Source organism: Heterodontus francisci, chromosome 26 (genome assembly GCF_036365525.1).
Source record: "Heterodontus francisci isolate sHetFra1 chromosome 26, sHetFra1.hap1, whole genome shotgun sequence".
NCBI classification, from domain to species: Eukaryota; Metazoa; Chordata; class Chondrichthyes; order Heterodontiformes; family Heterodontidae; genus Heterodontus; species Heterodontus francisci.
Window position 1 is genome coordinate 66511296 of NC_090396.1, and position 20618 is coordinate 66531913.

Genomic DNA, 20618 nt, shown 5'->3' on the forward strand with positions numbered 1-20618 from the left:
GTATATAGAGAGAAACTGTTCCCACCTGTGAAAGGATCAAAAACAAGAGGGCACAGATTTAAAGTATTTGGCAAGAGAAGCAAAAGTGACATGAGGAAAAACATTGTCACACAGCGAGTGGTTAAGGTCTGGAATGTGCTGCCTGAGAGTGTGGTGGAGGCAGGTTCAATTGAAGCATTCAAAAGGGAATTAGACAGTTATCTGTAAAGGAAGAATGTGCAGGGTTATGGGGAGAAGGCGGGGGAATGGAACTGAGTAAATTGCTCTTTCGGAGAGCTGGTGTAAACATGATGGGCCGAATGGCCTCCTTCTGTGCTGTAACAATTCTGTGACTCTGTGAGAGCCATTTACATAGAGTCATTTACAGCATAGAAGGAGGCCATTCAACCCATTGAGTCCATGATGGCTCGCCACAGAGCAATCCAGTCAGTCCCAATCCCCCGCTCGATCCTCGTAGCCCTGCAAGTTTATTTCTTTCAAGTGCCCATTGAATTTCCCTTTGGAATCATTGATTGTCTTCACTTTCACCATCCTCACCACCAGGTCATTACCACTCGCTGCTTATAAATGTTCTTCCTCACATTCTCCCTGCATCTCTTGCCCAAAATCTTCAATCTTTGTCCCCTAATCCTTGTACTATCAGTAAATGGGAACAGTTTTACCTTGTCTAACTCATCTAAGCCTGTCATATTCTTGTACACCTCTATTAAATCTCCCATCAATCTCCTTTGCTCCAGGGAGAACAACCCCAGCTTCTCCAACCTAACCTTGTAACTAAAATTCTCCATCCCTGGAACCATTCTGGTAAATCTCCTCTGCACTCTCTCAAGGACCCTCACATCTTTCCTAAAGTGTGGTGACCAGAACTGGATGCAATACTCCAGTTGGGGCCGAACCAGAGCTTTATTAGGTTCAGCATAACTTCCCTGCTTTTGTATTCAATGCCTCTATTTATGAAGCCCAAGGTCCCATATGCTTTGCTAACCACTTTCTCAATATGTCCTGCCACCTTCAAAGATCTATGCACATGCACCACCAGGTGCCTCTGTTCCTGCACACACTCTTTAGAATTGCACGTTTAAGTCTATATTGCCTCACCCTATCCCTTCTGCCAAAATGCATCACCTCACACTTGTCTGTAATAAATTCCATCTGCCACTTGTCTGTCAATTCTGCTAGACTATCTATGTCCTGTTGCAGACAGTGCATATCATCCTCACTGTTTGCCACGCCTCCCAGTACCTCCTTGCTCTCAAGCTGTTACTGTCTGATTTTACATTTCTTGCTAGTTTACTATCATACTCTAATTTCTCCCTCTTTATTACTTTTTAGTTATCCTATGCTGGTTTCTAAACTTTCCCAATCTCTGGCCTACCACTAATCTAAATTTGATACCATCCTTAACTTCCTTAGTTAGCCACAGATGATGCATTCTTCTCATAGAGTCTTTCTTTATCAATTAATATATCCTTGTTGAGAGTTATGAAATAGCTCCTTTAATGCCTGCCACTGCTTCTATATTCTTGTACCTTTAACTTAATTTCCCAGTCCACTTTAGCCAACTCTATCTTCATACCCTTGTTCATTATTTAAGTTTAAGATACTAGTTTTGGACCCAAATTTCTCACTCTCAAACTGAATGGGAAATTCTATCATGTTATTATCACTCTTGCCTGGAGGATCCTTTACTATGAGGTCATTTATTATGAATATCTCATTACCCCTGCCCTCCACACTCACCCCTCTCCCTCTCCCTCACTGCCCACACTCTCCCTTCTCCCCCTCTCCTCCACACTAACCCCTCCACTCTTGCCCCCTCACTGCCCAAACTCTCCCCCTCACTGCCCACACTCTCCCCCTCACTGCACATGCTCTTCCCCTCCGCTCCACGTGTTCTCCCCTTCACCGCCCCCCCCCCCCACGCTCTCCCACTCCCCCCATGCTCTCCCTCCTCCTATGGTCCCAATCCCCACACTCTCCCCTTCCCCCCCACGCTCTCCCACTCCCCCCATGCTCTCCCTCCTCCTATGGTCCCAATCCCCACACTCTCCCCTTCCCCTCCACACTCTCCCACTCGCTCCCCACGCTCTCCCCTCAATCATGAAACACCTGCAAAAAAATCCCTTTTTCCAAGCATCAAAATTGTCACTTAACTGGTATAAAGTGATGCAAATTCTGCTCTGGATTATGCAAATGTTGTGCATGAAGCCTATGTGAAAATGTAGATACTTGAGATTTACCAGAAGGCCATATATCAGTGGAGCAACCAACAACAATATTAAGCTCAGGATTCCGAGTGACATTTCTAAGTGATGGGGTGGGGCAGTGGAATAAAGCCACACTTTCTGAACTTTGTAACAGTTCCACCAAACTATTCCACCAATGAGTTACTGGCATGTTATCGGAGTAATCTATTTTTACTGATGGCCCGAGTACACTGCATGTGAGTGGACCAATATTATTTCCATGTATACCATTGCTTGGGATATACTGGACTGAGAGACCAAAGTTTCACCAAATTTCCAGGAATGTCCTCATTGATTTGTATGGAATAGAACTTCTTCCTGACTCCTGCAAGACAAAAGATGGGCAGAGATCCATGGCCATGACTCCCTAAACCACAATGGGGACCTGGCATTGTAGTGGAGGAGTACCAGCCTCGATAGAAGTGCACATGGGCCCCACCTGGTGGGCTCTCACTATTTTTTTCCAAAAATATACTTTATTCATAAAATTTGTAAAAGTACATTGCATAACAGTTCAAATTTGACATTAAATAAAGCGCAATGCAGATCAATTTTTTTCAATATACATGAGGTGCCTCACTGCACTTGCCATATTTACAATGTACATTTGCATTTCTTGTCAAACATTCTCTGGTGTATACAGTCCAAGGGGTTTTACATGGTTTCCAGCCCATCGGTATACTATGGTGGGGAGGGCTTTACATAGTGGCCTTTCCCCATTGAGCCTTTGCGGCAGCTGCCCCAAACAATAATGCGTTCCTCAGCACGTAGTCCTGGACCTTCAAATGTGCCAGTCTCCAATACTCAGTCGTGGACAGCTCTTTTCATTGGAAGACCAGCAAGTTTCGGGCAGACAGAGTTGATGGTCCTCCAGCAGAAGTTGATGCTTATTGTTACAACCGACCGCTCCAGTCAAAGCCCCCAACCAAAATATACAATTCTGATTGTGGTGGGAGAAACGCACAGTTAATTCAATCCCGTCCCTCCACAGATCGCCTAACATATCATTTAAAACTTTCCAAGTTAAAGAAAGGCCCAGCCAAATTGTACTATCTATTAACCCCGAATAAGGCTAACCAAACCAGGTGTCTTTAAATCAACAAATTAACTGCTTAATTAGAAAAACTAAATTCTTAAACACCACTATGATATAACAACATTTAAAATAGAGAAAATTAGAGTCCTTGCAGATTTACTCCTGCCGGATGTGGAACAGTCCAAGGTTGCTTGAAGTCCTCACAGCCATCTGATGGGGAAAAATTGGTTCTTCAGCAGTAGAACAGTCTGTAATCTAATTCAGAAGTTGAATTGTTGCTCCTTTTCCAGCAATGAAATTCAACAATTAACAACTTGCAAACACTTTTTAATGAATCACTTTGGCTTTAGAATTTTTGAGGGATAGAAGATTGTCCCAGTCTAACTTCCCTTCCTTCAGTTTAAATTATCAGAGTTCTCTGTTTTGGCTTGACGTTTTAGGGAGAGAATAATAAATAAACAGACTAAATTCTCTTCCTTCAGTTTAAATGGTCTGAGAGATCTCCTTTCAGGTGCTAACTCACAGCTGTCTGTCTGTTTTTCTCTTAATTGTCTCTCAAAAGCCAGCTTTTCAATTAGTTTCAAACATCATTCGGCAACAATGTATCTCTCGATGCTCAGTCCGAATGGCTGTATCCCAGGCAACGAGAATGCTCTTTTTGAATCACAGTTTCCGAATGGCAATGTCCCAGGCAATGAGAATGCACTCTTTGAATCAGTTTCTGGAGCTTGCTGCCTTAAAGCAGTATAGCTCCTTTTCCAGCTTTAAAAGCACACAGCATTCTTCCCGAAAAAAATTACAGGATCATAACATTATCGCAGTGTGCATCCCTGGGAACAGCCCATAGAGATGGGCTCTGCCTGTAAAAGCCTGATGGCTGTGCACCAACTGCTCAATGATATGGACCACTAGCCAGGAAGCCTGCGCACAATGCCAGGGAATTCCACCGTCTACTTGTGTAGGGTCAATGCACATGGCATTGAATTAATGCAGTCAGTCATGGAGCATATGGTCACCTTTATGGCCACAACAGTGGGGCTCTCAGCTATACAGCCTTTAGTGGCAGCTCTGACTGCTTCAGTGGAAGCTCAGATCACTGTAGTTCAGACTCTAGGTTCCACTTCCTCACCCAGCTTGCTCAGTGCGAAGAAAGTGTGGGTTTTGGGTTCCAAAGTTACCTTACTCCTACACTCCGCTCTTGCTTAGAACACTGGGAGTGCTGAGGTGCAGCTCCACATGATGGCAGTGTTGCATGGCCGTGCCCGTGTTGGCACTGGAAATTAGCAGGGTCAGACCACTCTGGCCATAGCCGGGATGCTGCAGTCTGTAGCTGGGTGCGCTCAGGCGAGACATCTGATTTCACCTACCATGGCCATCTCAAACACCCTCAGCGGATGAACAGCAGCCTTCCACTTCTGTGGGCAGCTGGCAGTTGTAAATCTCTTCCTGTGTCTGGGGTAATGCAGCTGCTTTATAATGGCATTTTCAGCTCTTTGTGTTGCTGTCTACAGCTGCACTGCAGCAGGTAGCTTGGCTTTCACTACAGAAACCATGCTAAATCACTTTACAAATACAAATACAAGCTGGCCTATATAGCAGAAAGTAATCACTTATAGGGAGGTATTTGAACTATACATTTCAATTCCTTATTTTTCAAAAAAAAACAGAAATATACCTAAACACGACATTTTAAATTCCTCCAAACTCGACCATTGTCTGTCTGTCTTTCTATTGCAATTAAAAGCATGTTGTTTCTTGCAGAAATCAAAATGGTGAACTTAAGCTGCGGAATTCTGTCTAAATCTCTCTGCCTCTCTTTCCTCTTTTAAAATATTCCTTAAAATCTGCCTCTTTGACCAAACTTTTCTGCCCTAATATCCCCTTATGTGGCTGGGTGTTAAATTGTTTGATAACCCTTTTGTGTAGCGGCTTGGGACGTTTTACTTTGTTTAAGGTGCTATATAAATGTAAGTTGTTGTTGTGTTCAATTCGATGTGCATGAGTAAAGGAAGTCATGTGATGCAATGGCAAGAAACCAAACTACAACAAAATACGTTTGTGCAGACATGCTTATCGCCAGCTGTTACTACAGACAAAACCCAGATCAACAAAGATGTTGAAAACAAGTTTATTGCTTTGGATTGTTCTGCTATGTAAGTACTTTACACACACATATCTTCAACAAACAATTTTTATCCGCATCAACATAAACGGTCAGTGTTAGAATAAGACACAGAAAGTGTGACATCAATGTGCTTAGGTTGGTGTGAATTATGGAGCTTCGGCTATAAGTTTTTAATACAAGAAATTCGGCCTTTTGGCATGATATTGGGGGTTTGCATGGGCTACAAGATAAAAACAAAATATGGGTGGGAGAGAAACAAGGAATTAAAGAAAGGGAAATGCATCGCTCCCAAATATTTGACATGTGTTTTAAATTGTGACAATACACAAGGAATGTGGCAAAGAAAAGCACAGCAACTCAGAAAATTTAACTAATGTAACTAACTTGTGCCAACGATTACAAAAATTACAAATATATACATTCAGATAGATCATTGCAGTTTGAATTTCTTATAGCATGTTTAATTGAAGCTCCAGTATCTAAATTTCACTGTGTTTTCATTGTTTCAGTTCAAGCTGTTAAGACAATGGAGTTGCAGAAAGGTAAGAAAGTGTTTAAAGTTAATCCTTAAATATTCTAAGCTCTCACTGTAAGGTTGTACTGGAGAATAATGTAAAAAGCAGGCAATTAATGCCATGCTATAGAATGTACTATATGCCTTCTGTAAATTAAAGAAAGGGAAAATGTATCGTTACTAAATATTTTGAATGTGTTTTAAATTAATGACAATGAGATGTGAAATGCACAGGGGATGTGACAAAGCTACACAGAAAAGCACAGCGACCCTTTGAGAATTTGACTATGCTCTGGGAAGTAAAATTACAAAATTTGTGAATGACCTAAAAATAGCAAGTATAGTTAATACAGTGGAGGACCATGACAAAATACAGGAAGATATTAATAAACCTGCAAGATCTGCGCTACTCCAATTCTGGCCGCTTGCACATCTCCGATTTTAGTCGCTCCACTGTTGATGGGCATGCAGTCCCCCCGTTAAGTACTCTGCAGATGTGGTACGCCGTCAGGCTGAGCTTTGTGCTACTTGGTCATCTGTTCTAATTACTCCTTGTGTGGCTTGGAGTCAGGTTTTGTTTGATAACGCTCCTGTGAAACGCCTTGGGATGTTTTACTACATTAAAGGCGCTATATAAATGCAAGCTGTTGTTGCTGTGTAATTGGCAAATGCCCTTCAATGTAGATAAGTGTGAGGTAATACATATTGGTAGGAAGAATAAGGAGGCCATATACTCTTGGAAAATAAGTGTCTAAATAAGGTAGAGGAAAGGAAGGGCTGGTTACAGATCTTCTTCTTTTGGGCCTCCTTATCTCGAGAGACAATGGATACGCGCCTGGAGGTGGTCAGTGGTTTGTGAAGCAGCGCCTGGAGTGGCTATAAAGGCCAATTCTGGAGTGACAGGCTCTTCCACAGGTGCTGCAGAGAAATTTGTTTGTTGGGGCTGTTGCACAGTTGGCTCTCCCCTTGCGCCTCTGTCTTTTTTCCTGCCAACTACTAAGTCTCTTCGACTCGCCACAATTTAGCCCTGTCTTTATGGCTGCCCGCCAGCTCTGGCGAATGCTGGCAACTGACTCCCACGACTTGTGATCAATGTCACACGATTTCATGTCGCGTTTGCAGACGTCTTTATAACGGAGACATGGACGGCCGGTGGGTCTGATACCAGTGGCGAGCTCGCTGTACAATGTGTCTTTGGGGATCCTGCCATCTTCCATGCGGCTCACATGGCCAAGCCATCTCAAGCGCCGCTGACTCAGTAGTGTGTATAAGCTGGGGATGTTGGCCGCTTCAAGGACTTCTGTGTTGGAGATATAGTCCTGCCACCTGATGCCTGTTACAGATACACAGATCAATAAAAGTAGCAATTCAGGTTAATGAGGCCATTAAAAAACAAACCTGTTACAGATACACAGAACAAACCTGTTACAGATACACAGATCAATAAAAGTAGCAATTCAGGTTAATGAGGCCATTAAAAAACAAAGCACTGGGGTTCATTTCTAGAGGAATAAAATTGAATAGCAGAGACGTTAAACTTGTATACAACCTTCGTTAGACCACACTTGGAGTATATGAATAGTTCTGGTCTCCATATTATTAAAAAAAAAGGACAGATGTGCAATGGAGAAGGTGCAAAAACAAAATTACTGGAATTATCTAGAAAATGGAAGAGTGAGGTGCGTGGTCAGAGGTTGGGAATTCTGCAGCGAGTAACCCATCTCCTGACTCCCCAAAGCCTGTCCACCATCTACAAGGCACAAGTCAGGAGTGTGATGGAATACTCTCCACTTGCCTGGATGGGCGCAGCTGGATCAAAATCCTGGAACTCCCTCCCTAACAGCACTGGGTGTATCCGCAGCAGACGGACAGCAGCGGTTCAAGAAGGCAGCTCACCACCACCTGCTCAAGGGCAATTAGGGATGGGCAATGAATGCTGGCCTAGCCAGCGATGCCCACATCCCACGAAACAAATTTTTAAAAAAATCTTCAAGACTCTGCAAGGTTTTGAGAAGTTAGTCGTAGAGAAGATGCATTCATTTTCTGGCAAGACCAGAACTAGAAGCCATAAATATAAGATAGTACTAATAAATCTAATACAGAATTCAGGAGAAACTTCTGTACCCAGCGAATGGTTAGAATGTGAAACTCGCTAGCACAAGGAGTAGTTGAGGAAAATAGCACAGGTACATTCAAGGCGATGCTAGGTAAGCAAACGAGAGAGAAAGGAATAGAAGGACATGTTGATGGGGTTTGATGAAGAGGGGCGGAAGGAGGCTCCTGTGGAGCATAAACACTGACATGGATCTGTAGGGCTGAATGGCCTGTCTCTGGGTTGCAAATACTTTGTAAGACAGAGTAAGCAGTAGAACTCTATAAATGTTTAGAATTTTATACCACAGGAGGCTATTTGGCTCACCAGTCTGCTGCTTGCCCCCTTCACCTGCCTCTTATATTCTTTAAATTTTTTATTTTCCAAATATTTATCCAGTTCTATTTTGAATGTTACTAGGGACGCTGCCTCCACCACTGATTCTGGGAGGACATTCCAGGCCTATAACTGCCCTCGGCGTAAAAAAACCCCCCAAAATTCTCCTAACGTCATCCTTCGTTCTTTTGGTAATGCTAAATTTATGCACTCTAGTTATTGGCTCATTGTTGTGATTTTCTTTGTCTATGTCTCCGATCATTTTGAACACCTCTATGACATTAACTCTTGTGCTTCTTTGTTCTAAGAAAAAGAGAGCCAGTTTCTCTAACCTCATGATAAAGGCCCATCCCCTAGTAAACAAGCGCAGGGAGAACATGTCGATGTTTTTTTTTAATGGGTCACTCTTGTTAGTTAATGCTGTTTTCTACTTCGGTCTGAAAAATATTTTTAATTATTTTTTTATCTGAGGGCTGATCTGATAGAAGTCTTCGAGACTATGAAGAACTATGTAAGTAAATAGTGTCAGACTGTTCTGATTGATCAGTGAGTCAGTAAAAAGAGGGATCTAATTGCAGTTCATTGCAAAAAAAGTTAAGGAAAGAATTTCTTTGCACAAAGATTGGTTAGAATTTGAATTCTCTGTCACTAGGCCTTCTATGATTTAGGAACTGTTCTTCGGAAATATCCCTTTTATCTTTGACAATTTACTCTGTCTGTACAATTTTTGTGAGTAGGCAGCCGTTATCTCAAATGCTGCTGATTTATTATCACGAAAAGAAAATGGCTTTAGGAAATTCTCGGTAGGGTGTAATGCTGAGGGATAGTTCTGATGCTATGCTTGGGAAGCGGCTCATTGCAGATAGTGTGGAATGAGGAGGAAGAAGCAATAGATGCCTGGTTTGGAGACCCATAGGGTTTTTGGATTGTTTTAATGGGTGCACAGCATTTACTCTGATTTAAATGTGTCCCATACCAATTTCGGCACCCTCAACTCTTTGTGTGCCATTTGTCAACTTAAAGCAGGCATTTCTCGGCTTCCTGGTTGTTCATTTAAAAAAGGGGTTTCTTTTTATTTCACTTGTCACGGTGCTTTTTCTGCATTATCGATTGTTCTATAGGCTTTTTCTTCTGTGTGCTGATGGCTGTTTAAAATACTGGACTCCTTTTGTTCCTTCTTCATCTCCGTTCCCTTGTTCCCCATTCACCCACCACTGGAAACAATCGTTCGCTATTTGCCCACAGTTAAGTCCCTACGTTTCACTCATCCCATTACTGACTGCTCCTTTCTCAGTTTCGCTCCCACTCATCATGCTGCTACTGCTCCCAGCTCTGCAGAAAATCCCCTAACCAAACCCATTCCCCGCTCTTTCTTCCCCCTCCCCATTCGAGCCAGGCAGTAGGAGTGATGTCAGTGAGCTAGAGTCTTCTCTGCAGCGGCACGGAGCAAGGGTGAAAGCACTGCTGTGCCAGGGAGTTTAAAGCTGGCAGCAGCTCCTGAGGACTCCCGAACAATCCAGAAGGGTTGGCAATCCTTGCCATGACTCATGCTTCATAACAAATAAACAACTCGAGCAGTGGTCTTTCAGAGGCAGATAGTGGGTGTAACATTCATCTGTCATCCTAAGTTCTTACGCCTGCGAAACCTTGTGAGTTGGAAAGTCACAAGTGCCTTTCAGCTTCCCACTCACTGAATGCAGAATGTGAAACTGCTTCTCAGTGAGCTGTGCCAGCTCTTCCACAGACAATGGTTAACTGTGAGTTTACATTAAATCTGTCGATTGATTGTACCTAGACTTGCTGCATTATACCTGATCACGTAGTAATCCTGTGATGTACTGATCTATTAGAAATCGGAGTCAGAATTCATCCTAGTTTGTGTTGGGAATAAAAGATACATTGTGGATTTTTGGCACAAGTGCTGTTTTCTTACCTCAGACAAGAGATTGAAAACAAAATTGCTATCCATAAGAAAGTTTCACTTTTACTCCTTAACGCCATCAGAAGCAAATACAGCCTTTATTACTCCACAATTATCAAAATAAACTATTACAATTCCAGTTATCAAGACTACAGCTACCACAATACAATAGGTAACGATTTAAAAGTTTAATATGAATTATGCTCACTGATGCTCAGTTTGGATTCCGCCAGGGCCACTCAGCTCCAGACCTCATTACAGCCTTGGTTCAAACCTGGACAAAAGAGCTGAACTCCAGAGGTGAGGTGAGAGTGACTGCCCTTGACATCAAAGTAGCATTTGACTGAGTATGGCATCAAGGAGCCCTAGCAAAACTAATGTCAATGGGAATCGGGGGAAAAGACATACCTAGCACAAAGGAAGATGGTTGTGGTTGTTGGAGGTCAATCATCTCAGCTCCAGGGCATCACTGCAGGATAGTGTCCTAGGCCCAACCATATTCAGCTGCTTCATCAATGACCTTCCTTCAATCATAAGGTCAGAAGTGGGAATGTTCACTGATGATTGCACAAAGTCCTGCACCATTCACGATTCCTCAGATACTGAAGCAGTCCGTGTAGAAATGCAGCAGGACATGGACAATATCCAGGCTTGGGCTGATAAGTGGCAAGCAAGTTTATGCCACACAAGTGCCAGGCAATGACCATCTCCAACAAGAAAGAATCTAACCATCTCCCCTTGACATTCAATGGCATTACCATCACTGAATCCCCCACTATCAACATCCTGGGGATTGCCATTGACCAGAAGCTGTTCTAGAGTAGCCATATAAATGCCATGGCTTCAAGAGCAGGTCAGAGGCTAGGAATCCTGCAGCAAGTAACTCTTGACTTCCCAAAGCCTGTCCACCATCTACAAGGCACAAGTCAGGAATGTGATGGAATTCTCTCCACTTGCCTGGATGGGTGCAGCTCCAACAACACTCAAGAAGCTCGACATCATCCAGGACAAAGCAGCCCTCTTGATTGTCACCCCATCTACAAACATTCACTCCCTCCACCACCGACGCACAGTGGCAGCAGTTTGTACCATCTACAAGATGCACTGCAACAAAGCACCAAGGCTCCTTAGACAGCACCTTCCAAACCCGCGACCTCTGCCAACTAGAAGGACAAGGGCAGCAGATGCATGGGAACATCACCAGCTGCAAGTTCCCCTCATTGTCGCTGGGTCAAAATCCTGGAACTCCCTTCCTAACATCACTGTATCTACCTCACAGTAAAGCCCGGCTTGAGTATAAAATTAAAACCCGACCCGGGACCGACCCGACCACTGCCAACCTGAACCCAACCCGGGCCCGAGTCCTTTAATTTTTTTTCGCACCCGACCCGACCCGACCCGACCCGACCAGACATGAATCTCCTTCATCCGTTTCGGCAGCAGGCTATTCCTGCAGTTGGAGTTGTGCGGAATCATGGGTAAGCCTGATCCCGTGACCTCTTGGAAGCACTGTCCAGCCCGACCCGACCCAAGCCAGAATGCGGGACTCGGAATATAGACCCGACTCGACCCGAACCTAACACACGCAGTCGGGTCTCATCTGGTTTGGGTTGGGTAGCCAGGCTGTACCCCAAGCGGACTGCAGCGGTTCAAGACGGAAGCTCATCACCACCTTCTCAAGGGCAATTAGGGATGGACATTAAATGCTGGCCTAGTCAGCGACGCCCACATCCCATGAATGAATAAAAAACTGTTATTCCCCATTTCTATTATTAACAATATCTTTGGGACCGGGGTTGAGAAGCCTACGGCTGCATCACCAGTCCGACTGGGATTGCATTCCTGTCAGGACTTGCTGCTGCCTGCTCCTTCCATGTCTGCTATATGCAAATTGGTGTGAGACAGAGGTTCCAGGACCCAAGAGGGCTTCCCTTCCATCCAGCCCACTTATCGATTTTTCCTGGGGCAACCACACGGAAGGTGACAGTCAGCCCCAGGAAGTGGTGGGTAACAGTCCTGAGTTTTATGTCTAGTGGGAAAAGGCCGGTTCGTGGCCTGCTGTTGGCCCACATGGGTAGGAAATTGGTTAGGTGGTAGGAGACAGAAAGGGAGGATAATGGGTATATACTCCAATTGGCAGGGTGTGATTAGTACAGGGATCTGTACTGATGCCTCAACTTTTTATTATATTTATCAGTGATTTGGATGAAGGAATAGAACGCCATATGTTCAAGTTCGCTGATGACACAGTAAGTAAGCAATGTCAATGGGAGGAGAAAGTTGCAAAGGGACATTGATAGATTAGGTAAGTGGGCAAAACTGTGACAGATGGAGTTCAATGTGAGGAAGTGTGAGGTCATTCACTTTGCACCTAGGAAAGATAGGTCAGAATATTTTCTAAATGGCGAGAAGCCAGGAACTGTGGAGGAGCAGAGAGATTTAAGGGTCCATGTACAGAAAGCACTAAAAACCAATGAACATAAAAGGCGATGGAATGATAACCTTTATCTCAAGATGGCTGGAATATAAAGGGATGGAAGTTATCTTAGTTATATGGAGCTCTGGTTAGGCTGCATCTGGAGTATTTCTGGACATTGCACTCCGGGAAGGAGAGGGAGCTGGCAGATTCACCAGAATAATACCAGGGTTGAAAAGGGTTAAATTATGAGGACGGGTTACATAAAAACTAGGCTTGTGTCACCTTGCATATAGAAGATTAAGGGGTGATCTAATTGCAGTGTTTAAGATGATTCAAGGATTTAGAATCATAGAATGGTTACAGCATAGAAGGAGGCCATTCGGTCCATCATGTCTGTGCTGGGTCTCTGAAGGAGCAATTCACCTAGTGCCACTCCCCAGCCTTCTCCTTGTAGCCCTGAACATTATTCCTTTACAGGTAATAATCCAACTCCCTCTTGAACACCTCGATTGAACCTGCCTCCACCACACTCTCAGGCAGCGCATTGAAATAGCACCAGGGGATCTTTTACATCCACCTGAGCAAGCAGATGGTACCTTGGTTTAACCGAACGTCTCATCCAAATGACAGCACCTCCAACAGTGCAGCACTCCCTCAGTATCGCATGATACCAGACCACATTTTAATTATATTTTATTATCACAGTTAAAATGAGGAAAGACTGGATAGGTTGGGGGTTGTTTTCCCTGGAATTGAGGAGGCTGAGGGGTGACTTGATTGAGGTGTACAAAATTATGGGGGGCCTAGATAGAGTAGACAGAAAGGACCTGTTTTCCCTGGCAGTGGGGGTGGGGGTTGGTTACCAGGGGACACCGATTTAAGGTGATTGGTAGAAGGATTAGAGGGGACATGAGGAATACCTTTTTCACTCAGAGGGTAGTGGGTGTCTGGAATTCACTGCCAGGAATGGTGGTGGAGGCAGAAACCCTCAATTCTTTTAAAAGGTACCTGGACACGCACCTGAAGTGCTGTAACTGGCAAAGCTATGGACCAGATGCTGGAAGGTGGGATTAGTTTGGGTGGATAGTTTATTCGGCCAGCGCAGACACAATGGGCTGAATGGCCTCCTTCTGTGCTGTATTTTGTTCTACGTTTCAAAATCATGAGAATAGGAATTTTACCACCAATTGAAAAAGTATAAAGGAACATTTCAAGCAGCTAATTTTAATAATGTAAGTCCAAGTAACAGATTAAAAATGTTCCTTTATACATGAGAAATACAAAGTTTACATAATCCGATCCCTTTTCTTGTTGAAAGCCATCAGGCCTTCAGTTTGGATGCTCCTGCTAGTGTCTGCGGTCACCCAATGTTAGGTGCACTTGAGGCTTTTCCATTTGCTCTATTTCATGAGGTTATGCTGTACCGAGGGGCAGACATGAGAACATTTTCTTGGAGTTGCCCAAGACAACATAAGATCAAAAATGGCTGCTGTGCAGAGAAAAGCAAGAAATAAAAAAATTCTGAGATCATTACTGTCTTTGGGAAAGATGTTCCATTTATTGTAAAGTCAAATTGGCCATTATAAATTGCCCCTAGTATAGGTAGGTGGTAGGGGAATATAGGGACAGGTGAGGATGTGGTAGGGAATATGGGATTAGTGTAGGATTAGTATAAATGGGTGGTTAATGGTCGGCACAGACTCGGTGGGCCGAAGGGCCTGTTTCAGTGCTGTATCTCTAAATCAAATCTAAATCAAATCAAATCAAAATTCATTTATCAGCCTCTAAAGACACAACAAATGTGAAGAGATAGGGGTGGGATTCTCCTGTCCCTTGGCCAAATAAATGAATTTTTACCTCATTTTTAGAAGTGGATTTCAACATTTATTTGATAGGGTAGATAGAGAAAAGCTGTTTCCTCTGTTGCAGGAGTCCAGAACAAGAAAACAACTTTTAAATTAGAGCTATTCATACAGGGGTGATGTCAAGGAGCACTTCTTCACACAAGGGGTAGTAGGAATCTGAAATTCGCTCTGCCCCAAAAAGCTGAGGAGACTGGAGGTCGATGGAAAATTTTAGAACTCTGCTTCATAGATTTTGTGTTAGGTGAGGGTATTAAGGGACATGGGAACAAGATGGGTAAATTGAATTGAGACACAGATCAACCGTCACCTATTTGGTCAAATTATAGCATATAGAGTCATACAGCACTGAAACAGGCCCTTCGGCCCACCGAGTCTGTGCTGACCATCAACCACCCATTTACACTAATCCTACAATAATCCCATATTTTCTACCACATCCCCACCTTCCCTCAATTCTCCTACCACCTACCTACACTAGGGGCAATTTACAATGGCCAATTTACCCATCAACCTGCAACCGGAGCACCCGGTAGAAACCCACACAGTCACAGGGAGAACTTGCAAACTCCGTATAGGCAGTACCCAGAACCGAACCTGGGTCGCTGGAGCTGTGAGGCTGCAGTGCTAACCGCTGCGCCACTGAGCCGCCCTGGTTGACATACTAAATCCGTGTCACACTCATGCAAGCAGAAATTATGAACTATAAAATAAACTGATGAATTGAACTCAAAACGGACGCCTTCTTTTGCTGCAAAACAGGATGGAGTAAGAGGTCAGGTGACCTCTCCTGTACTGCGAATACACAAGGTAACTGCTGAAACCCTGAATCAATTGTCATGTCTGGTTAAGTGCTGAAGAAAGCATTAGAAATGTAAATGGCCCATTCAATGTTAATGACTACCTCTCTTCAAAGTTGGGCTAACAATGACTTGGCAGAGATGGAGACGCAAGACTCAAACTCAGGATAAATGGCGTGAAAAAATACCGCTATATTAAGATGACATAGAGATGAGCAACATCCAAGCCTTTTGTCTGACAATGGCCACACCATCAAACATCATTTCTGAAAACACATTGGGAGAGAAAATTTGGCCACCTGACAGAAAGCAAGTCCCTGATAAGGGGTTTTAATAAGAAACATTGTCTGTGCAGAAAGCCAGAAGTCAGAAAGAAGAGAGAGACCCAACCCGACAAGCAGAAAACTCTGCCAGAATACCATCTTTAAACTACCCAGAGGCAGAGAGAAAAGGTAACCTTTGAAACTCCCTCCCTGAGAAACTGTAACAGGATTTTTGCCATTGAACTGTAACTACGATTTGACCAAAGAAGTCTGTAGCAAAGCATCCATCCACCTGAAGCTTTCCAAAGTTTGATGTCAGTGAACTAGGAAAAAGGAGAAACAAGCGTGTACCGTTTTAAAATTATCCTCCCGGAGAAACAAACAAGGTTTCACAACGAACTCTTTGTTAACACCATCAAACCTAAACGCATGCTATCTTTTAATCTCTATCTTTTCTCATGTGTGTGCATGTGTGTGTGAGGGGGTGATTATTTTCAGATATTGTTTAATAAACATTTATCTTTCTTTAAACCTACAGGAAAACCTGTCATTTGTCTTTTTATTGACTATTAAAATGCTCAATGGTTAAAACATAATTCTAATAAAAATGCTATCTTCGGTCAGTTGAGAGGTGAAATAGGAGAACCATCCCTATCATTTCCCACCTGTCCGTAACAAAGGTTGCCTTCCGTGAAATCCTTTGTGTTGTGATGTTATTCCGTGGGAGTTTCCTGAGCAGCATGTGTTCTAGTTATTGTACCCTGGGCCTTGAGAAACCCAGCAACCCCGTAAAACTGGATGGTCCTATCTTACTCTGTTGTTGAAGATGACAACTGACCCAACTCTCCTGTTAGTGCGTCAATCATCCAATGACTGATCCCATACTGCTCCCTGGATGATATTGCAGCGATCAGCCAATGCTGTCTGAATTGATCCTGGACCATAAAAGTTGAGTGCAGTCATCACCTTCACAACTACAGACAGAGTAGTATGAGCAGACTGCAGGTCCTCATTCATTAGGTGTCTGTGCCTTTTTAATGATACAGACTCTTCTGATATATATTTCTGCACTAAGGTCCTATATCTTCTTTAATGGGGTGCATCCTCCTTAAGGGCTGCCTCACTGTCCTTCCCCCGTCCTCTGCTCCTCCTCCATTATAATGGCACACAATGGTAAAAACAATGGCTACATTCAAAATATTTTGGAGTTTGGTTAATGCAGAAATGCCTCCAATCTTCTGTCTCTAAAATACACACCTAGAAACAAGCATTATATACCCGCAGGGAGGGATGAAGTGAAGCAAAAGAATCAATGTACAAATTGAAGCTAACTTCTGCTTCTGTTCTTTCCTCGCAGGTGTGACTGTTCACAATGTGGAAATAAATTCTGGTGCTGAAGATGGGGAAAAAGTTAAAGAGGGAAGCAGCATAACCCTGACTTGTTCAGCAAATATCGTGATACCTCCTGATCATCCATCTCAGGTTTTATACTTATTTTACAAAGGAAAAAACAAAGATGTCCTGCTGAAAAACATTACGGGTAATGGGCAAGAGTCCCACTATACAATACAATCTGCTCGAGCATCACATTCCGGATACTATCATTGTGTCGTGGAAGTAGGGCGTAAGAGAGAAGAAAGTAAAACATTCATAACAGTTACAGGTATTGTGAAATGTGTAACTCAAAGTGAGGTATGGGACTAATAACATGATTCCGACCAAAGTGTTCCCACCATCTCTGCACAATTGTATTCCAGTGTGTATCTGTGATTATTATGTTATCCTTTCCTCCGCCTTGTGTTGCTATTCCTTCTCAGGAGTAGGTATGGCTTTCCCTATAGACATACCATGTCATACAATGGTATGCCTATAGGGAATGCCATACCTACTCCTGAGCAGCCCTCAGTGTAGGTAGGTGTCTGAGGGGCCAGGATTCCCAGACTCCCAGAAGGAGTGGGAAGGAAGCCCAAATTTGCATAGGAAGGAATCACAATGCAAACACTCCACCTTTTTCAGGCTTACAAACTCCTCACTGCCTGCCTCAGCTGACCCTAGTAGCAACTATGCTTTATATTTCTCACTCTAACTTATCCCAAGTGCATTGTGAGTGTAAACCCAGGAAATATGAGGATGCAGCACCATCCCCTTTACCGTGCATTATAATGAACTCACTATAGGATCGACAGGCTCAACACAAGAAGAGCTAAATCACGTTTGGAAATTTGGGAGGTCTGATTTTTAGGGTGATAAACTGGCAGGCATGGCTTCCACCTTATTTTGCTGTGCAATTCATATCCTTTCCAATGGAAGCTGACAAACTAAGAGAGACTGACAGGGATCCCATAGGTGCATGGAGCAACTGATGGACAGCATGTGCCATTCAAAGTCCCACATGATAACCCCCTTATTTTTCTGAACAGGGAAAGTTGTCATTCTATTATTGTACATGTATTATTCTATTATTGTATGATGTTTAGCTCTAGAACCAATGCACTCCTGGCCAACCCATATTCTACCCTCTGTAAACTTTAGGTCATTCAAAACTCTGCTGCCCATGTGTGTCCGTACTCACATCAAGTGCCATTCACCCATCACCCCAGTGCTCGCTGACCCACATTGGTTCACAGTTAAGCAACGGCTCGATCTTCATTCTTGTTTCCAAATCCCTCCATGGCCTTGATGCTCCCTATTTCTGTAATCTCCTCCAGTCCCATAACCCTTTGAGATCTCTGCACTCCTCTACTTCTAGTCTCTCGAGAATCCCCAATTTTATTCACTCCACCATTGGAAGCCGTGCCTTTAGCTGCCTAGGCTCTAAGCTCTGGAATTCCCTCTGCCTCACTCTCTCTTTCCTCCTTTAAGACGCTCCTTAAAACCTACATCTTTGACCAAGCTTTTGGCCAACTGCTCTAATATCACCTTTATAACTTACGTGCTGTATAACGCTCCTGTGACTGGCCTTGGGACATTTTATCACGTTAAAGGTGATATATAAATACAAGTTGTTGCTCTTGTTGTTGTCAACCCTGCACATCATTGCAAGTTACCCAGGAAGCAGCTATGATGCTTTCATCATGTGACAATCCACCATACAAACACCTCATGGCTCAGAACTTCAGGATAATTCACTAGTCACAGGAAGGCCTCCACAGGCAATGGTGGGGGTGGGGGAGAGGCTGGGGGCAACAAATATGATGAGGTCCATGTCACTACAGGAAGCGTCATAGAGTATAGAAATCCCGGTCTTGCTTTAGGTGCCTGGATTAATCTGGTAGCACTCTGCAATACTGCCCAGTGAGGGTTTTCCAGAATCACAAGCCAGGAATTTCCTTGAACCTGGTCACTCTGCCACCGTGACTTTGCCCGAGGTACGGCAGAAATCCTGTTTCGATGTATAATCAGGTTTTCCACCGCACTTCCATGAAGTTACAGAGTGCTGAGCAGGTGCAGTTCTGAAGAAATTAAGTCCTTCACAATTTTGTTCATCCCTCCCCGCCATGATGGTATACCCAACATTACCACACTGCTTTGGTGGCCAAGGATGGAACAAGTAGTGACATTAAGGCCCAGAAATTCTTGCAATCCCTACTTTGCTGACATGGGGTGAAACACCTGCCTGCCTGCCTGGAGCCCTCTTTTCAAATCCTGGCGATAGGTTTATTTGCATTTATGGGCAGCTTTCTGGAGCCTGTGGGGGGGTCTGTGCCTCTGCCCATTTCAATCTGGCCTCCTAACTCTGAAGTTCCAAACTGCTGAAGGAATTTTTAAATAATTAGTGCACTCTCCACTGCTGTCCTTGCCACCACCATGCATGGTATGTCTATAGGTTTAGAGGGGATTTCAGGAAAAAAATTTTCACCCAGAGGGTGGTTGGAATCTGGAACGCACTGCCTGAAGGGGTGGTAGAGGCAGGGACCCTCACAACATTTAAGAAGTATTTTGATGAGCACTTGAAACGCCATAGCATGCAAGGCTACAGGCCAAGTGCTGGAAAATGGGACTAGAATAGTTAGGTGCTTGATGGCCAGCACAGACACGATGGGCCGAAGGGCCTGTTTCTGTGTTGTATAACTCTATGACTATGACATAAAAAGGTCTTCAGCTCCCATTGGAGCCACTTGATGCTCAAGAAGGTAAACGATCACTTCCAGGATTGAATAGCTTATCCTAGGAAAGGCCTCAAATTGACTCAGTCATAATAGGTCTCAGTGGCATGAATTGCATTGAGGCAATTCAATTGTGTAAAGGCAAGTAGCTCAGGAATGATCCCATCCCTTCACCCTCCCAGACACATCTCCTTGACTGGGGTCAAGGGGGCGGGGGGGGGCGAGGAATGGACAGAAGTTCCCGATTCAAAGTCCTGTCTAAATGGGATGGAATCTGTGCAGCACCAGATTCCGGTTCATCTTCCGGAACATTCGGATGGAAAAGGGATTTTTGCCAATGCTGACAAATTATCAGCTCCTTATGCAAAGCATTAAGGTAGATAAGTCCCCAGGGCCTGATGGGATCTACCCTAGAATACTGAGGGAGGCAAGGGAAGACATTGCTGGGGCCTTGACAGAAATCTTTGCATCCTCATTGGCTGCAGGTGAGGTCCCAGAGGACTGGAGAATAGCCAATGTTGTTCCTTTGTTTAAGAAGGGTAGCAAGGATAATCCAGGAAATTATAGGCCGGTGAGCCTTACGTCAGTGGTAGGGAAACTATTAAAGAGGATTCTTCGGGACAGGATTTACTCCCATTTGGAAACAAACAAACTTATTAGTGAGAGACAGCATGGTTTTGTGAAGGGGAGGTCGTGTCTTACTAATTTGATTGAGTTTTTTGAGGAAGTGACGAAGATGATTGATGAGGGAAGGGCGGTGGATGTTGTCTATATGGACTTTAGTAAAGCCTTTGACAAGGTTCCGCATGGCAGACTGGTACAAAAGGTGAAGTCACACGGGATCAGAGGTGAGCTGGCAAGATGGATACAGAACTGGCTCAGTCACAGAAGACAGAGG

General features: G+C 43.9%; 1 protein-coding gene across 1 annotated transcript in view; it reads left to right on the forward strand.

Annotated features, from left to right (window-relative positions):
• Positions 1-5305: 5305 nt before the first annotated feature.
• The window catches only part of LOC137384426 (platelet endothelial cell adhesion molecule-like), a 29560-nt gene continuing 14247 nt past the window's right edge, over positions 5306-20618 (forward strand). The window contains exons 1-3 of the mRNA XM_068058453.1: positions 5306-5435; positions 5917-5949; positions 16972-17277. Coding sequence (XP_067914554.1) covers positions 5396-5435; positions 5917-5949; positions 16972-17277 — 379 coding nt within the window. The 5' untranslated portion in view covers positions 5306-5395. The remainder of the gene's footprint in view (positions 5436-5916; positions 5950-16971; positions 17278-20618) is intronic.